At 41.6% G+C, this 4,709-nt stretch overlaps 2 protein-coding genes across 2 annotated transcripts in view; one reads left to right on the top strand and one right to left on the bottom strand.

Annotated features, from left to right (window-relative positions):
- Positions 1-1,396, top strand: part of CSUI_004692 (wd g-beta repeat-containing protein) — a 5,465-nt gene extending 4,069 nt beyond the window's left edge. The window contains exon 6 of the mRNA XM_068064877.1: positions 628-1,396. Coding sequence (XP_067923148.1) covers positions 628-788 — 161 coding nt within the window. The 3' untranslated portion in view covers positions 789-1,396. The remainder of the gene's footprint in view (positions 1-627) is intronic.
- CSUI_004691 (uncharacterized protein) overlaps positions 1-4,389 on the bottom strand; it is a gene marked incomplete at its 5' end in the record, with an annotated part of 9,651 nt that extends 5,262 nt beyond the window's left edge. Inside the window, one exon of the mRNA XM_068064876.1 lies at positions 2,833-4,389. Within this exon, the coding sequence (XP_067923147.1) occupies positions 3,661-4,389 (729 nt within the window). The remainder of the gene's footprint in view (positions 1-2,832) is intronic.
- Positions 4,390-4,709: the final 320 nt, after the last annotated feature.

The raw sequence follows: 4,709 nt of genomic DNA, 5'->3' as shown, positions 1-4,709 counted from the left end.
TAGTCTATCTATCTATCTATAGTTACCTTCGGTAGATCTAACGATCCTTAGTGTATCTGACTGCAATCGATCTGTCTTCAGTCTACCGATCCATTTATATAGACATAAGATCAAGAGAGAGAAAGGAATAGAAGGTAGTGGAGAAAGAGACGGGGTCGAGTATGTGTGTGGATGACTACGGAGTTCGCCGTTACACTCCTGGATGATCGGTCTATGCAGATCCTTGATCAACTCTCTTGTATAGCCATGTATCTATCTATCTATATATCTATTTATCATATATGTACGGGTGGATAGATACACGTGGATTCACCTCTTTAGCTCTTATAGACAAAGAAAGAGAGGTAGAGATGTGAAGAATCACAGACAGATATGCTTAATGTCCTTGATCCATATATATCGTGTTCCACATTCTGTATATGTAGGAAGTGTATGTACGTCTGAATGTATGTATGCCTATCTGGATATCTTTGTACGACAGCATGCGGTTAATTCCCTTTGTATATCTATCTAGCTAGCTCTCTATCTATCTCCTAGTATGAAGCCGTCGATTCCTATGCGAGTGTCAGTCTATATAGATCTTCTTCCCTTCTATCTCTTTTTCTCTTTCTTTCTTTGCATGTGAAGGAGAAGAAGACGACCCGAAGTCGAAGTTACCCGAGCAGTTGATGTTTCTGCATTTGGGTCAAGATCACATATCGGAGCTTAAGTTTCACCCGCTAATCCCTGGCGTCGTTATCTCCACTGCATGCGACGGATTTAATTTCTTCAAGACATGCAATATCTAGCTCGGTCATCAAACGACCACGAAGAAAGAAAGAGAAAGAAGAAAGCAAGAAAAAGTCAAAGGAATGAAGGATCTCTATCTATTTATCTGTTAGGGTGAATTGCGTCATACATCATCCATCTATCTTTCTTCTCTCTGTTATGTCCATGTGTGTGTGTGTGTGTACTTTCACTGTATCGATCTCTCTCTCTTTCTCTCTCTCTCTCTCTTCCTTGGCAAGTATGCTCATCACGTACATGTATCTATGGATCACTCAAGAGCTATGATAACTATATCTATCTGTCTAGATATATATATATGTATATATATATGTATATAGCAAGATATGTTTGTTGCCTCCTGTCGTAGTGAGACCATTCTTTTCTATCTCTTTGAGTCTTTTGGTCTCTGGTAGAAGATGACTGGATGATAATGATGATGGTGACGATTTTTCTTTGCATGAACTTTCTTCCGCTCCTTCTCTTCGCTTCTCAAGTATCAAGAAGAAAAGAAAAAGAGAAGGAAGAAGAATAAGAAGAGTTTAACATGTTCTTGCTTGCTTTTTGTTTCAACCGTTCCTTTTGGATATTTAGAGACTTCTTTCTTCTATGGAAAACCCGTCAAAAGAAAGTCGGCAAAGGAAAGACCATCTATCTCCTCTACCGATCGACCTTTCTTCCTTATACACATCTGCGCTCTCTCTCTCTCTCTCTATATATATATATATATATATGTCTTCTTAGAGGTGCAGAATCAAGCTCCTACCTACTCTCTCTCCTCCTTCTCTCTGTAGATATCTATCTATATTCTACTTCAGTAAACATATATCGTGCATAGCCTTCCCAAGGAGGAGAGAGATGTAGGAAGCTTTGACTCCATACTAGGGAAATAAGTAGAACGAGAACAAGAGAACTTCTCTCTCTTGCTTTCTATGAACACGAAGACTAACTTCCCCTACCACGACGATGACCCCTGCTATTATATATATGGCTATCACTACTACTGAACCGCTACGCCTACAGCACCTAAGTCCAACTCCTACGACATGGGCTCAAGAAGAAGAGCAACAGCCCCCCTTCAAGAGTTTCTCTGTTTCTCTTTCTCTCTGTTTTCTTTCTTCCTCTTCTTTCTTTTCTCCTTCTTTCTTTTTCTTTTTAGACAGAAAGAGAAAGATAAAACACAAGAGAACAGACGCGCATACACCATCATCACAGCACTCATCATAGGGGGGATGAAGAAACTTTAGGGAAGACAAAGAAGAAGTCGTAGTAGTGGTAGTAGTAGTAGTGGTAGTGGAGTTTTTCTTCTTTAGCTCTTGTTCGTCTATTCTCTTTTCTTCTTCGATCCATCAGGAGGAGGATCATAAACTAAGCCAGCAAGGCGCCCTTGAATAAGATGGATCAGTTCCCATCGTCCTACCACTATTACTACTAGCCCTCCTACAACTTCTATCACGACTACCTCTAGTAGTACTACTAGTAGGAGTGCTGCTGGTGTGATTAAGAAGATAAGTTGTGGTGATCGGTCATCTTTCGTTCGATCCTCCTCCTCCTCACGATAAGAAGAACAAGAAGACTTCAAGTCGAAATGAAAACTCCTCAGTCAAACACAAGGGGCATTCCAGGGGGACGACTCCTAATCATCATCATCCTCATTATAGTAGTCATTATAGTATTCAGAGGTATAGGAATGATCATTGGAGGCATACGAGTAGTAGTAGTAGTCACAATAGTACTAGGAGTACTATCACTATTCTTACTAGTAGTACTATTCTTATATTATTGGTATTCTTACTATTAGTATTACTAGTATTATTCATCGTATATCTTAGGGAGTTCATGAGTTCTATCTGTATACCTACACACATATATCTGTCTATCTATCTACCTACACACATATATCTGTCTACATACATCGAGCTATCTATCTGATCTATCTGTCTACCTGCATCTCTCTACTGATCTTTCTATCTGTCTACCTGCATTTATATACAGGCATCATTATGAGAATGACGAAGAAGAAAGAAGAGAGAGAATTGTTTCGATAAGAAGCCCTTGATTGAAGACTGCTAAATAGGATTGATTCGTAGAAAGAATGTTGAGTTGTTTTCTTGTTTGTTCGGAAATGTTCCTCCTCATGAAGATGACAAGAAAGATGAAAGAAAACGAATATAAGCATTCAAAGAGCAAAGAGAAAAAAGACCAACCGCATGCATACATGCATCACTCCGAACAGATAGAGATATCTAAATCCACCTATCTATTATGTGTCTAGATGTAGTTACGGAGGAGAAGAAGAAGTGTCCTACAAGCAAAGCGCATCAGTCAATCAATCTCTGCTGCTTTGCCTCATCGGGGATCTAGAAAAAAGAAGTCTAGAACCTTACAGCAATACTAAGAAGAAGACCAAGACGAGCAAGAGCTTAGGATGATCTCTTTCAATACCCCCCACCCCCATAATACAAAAGATAGACGAAATATGCGAGACGACGACAAGACGCCTAAGAAGCAGCCACAGAAAGAAACGACTCCCTACAGGAATAAGACTACTCAAGGAGGATCGAACGAGGAAAGACAAACACACGGTGGATGGATGGCTGCATGCATGCAGAAGTTGACTGACTACACGACGAAGAAGAAAAAGAAGGGGACGTGAAACAAGGAAGAAAGAGACAGATCTGAAAGAAGAGAATGAAGAACAGCATGGCACATCTTCTTTCATCCTTTACTCCTCTGTCTGCATGCATCATCTATCTCCCTTTCAATATCTTCTCTTCCTGTCTCTCTCTCTTCATCGTTGCATGACAAACAGAAGACCACCCCAACTAGCTATAGAAATGGAAGTGGTGTCTACTTCTTATCTCGCTAGCTAACGAGCTAGCTACATGGGCAAGCCTATCGATTGCCCCATACACCTCCTCCTCCTCCTTGTTGCTGCTGTTGCTGTACGATTCCCTTGGACTTGAAGATTTCGAAGTCGGGGTGGTTGACTCGAATCGACTTCAGCCAGTCGGCAATTCTCTCTCTTTCTCGAACAGAAAAAGAAATACTAAAATCGACCCCCTCATCCGTCACATCATTCCTATCAGGAGGACTCCCATTGCAAGAAGAAGAAGAAGAGATGTCTACTGATGTAGCAGGATGAGAGATGGTTTGATCACCTTCTTCTTCTTCCTTATCTTTCTTTGGACGTCGATTTCTATCTCCTGGGGTTTCTACAGTGTTCTTCTCTCGCCTGTCTTCAAGAAGAACCGAAGTGTCTTTTCCTCTCGTCTGTGTCTCCTTTCTTTCTTCTTCTTCTCCTCCTCCACTATCTTCTTTCTCCATTGTCAGTGTCTTCTTCTGTGGAGAGGTCACTTCGAACAGCCTCGTGCCCGGCCTTTCTTCTGGGCCACTTCGACTACTGCTCCTATCCCGTGCTAGGGGAGATAGCAGCGAGGGCACCTTTCTAAGAGGAGGAGAAGAAGAGGGAAGATCAGCTCTTGATGGGATCGTAGCAAAACGTTCGAGGGTTGGAGGATCCGCTGGAGAAGGTCGTATGGCTTTAAGGCGATAATACACTAAATACGACGGCGCCGGACTACTCGAAAAATCTCTCTGCACCGCTTGCCAATACACACATAACCTACACAGACAAACAGAAAGAAAGAGACAAAGAAAGAAAGAAAGAAAGAAACAGTTCGGGCAACCAGCNNGAAAGAAAGAAAGAAAGAAACGTGACGAGACGTATTGTTATGATAGTGGAAGAGATTTCAAGCTATGTTTTGTCTAGATCTACCTATCTAGATAGTCTGTGCTGTATGTATATATAGGTATGTATGTAGGGATAGAGTGGAAGTCTGCTTGAAGAGCCCCACTTGCAAGAGTCGGAGAGTTGTCATCGATCAATCCCCCCCACCCCCCACTCCTAACTCACTGCCGCCCTCCTGCTATAGATAGATAGA

The sequence above is a fragment of the Cystoisospora suis genome (assembly GCF_002600585.1).
Source record: "Cystoisospora suis strain Wien I chromosome Unknown contig_2231, whole genome shotgun sequence".
NCBI classification, from domain to species: domain Eukaryota; phylum Apicomplexa; class Conoidasida; order Eucoccidiorida; family Sarcocystidae; genus Cystoisospora; species Cystoisospora suis.
Note: the sequence above shows the minus strand (reverse complement) of the source record. Positions and strands in the feature narration are given on the sequence as shown.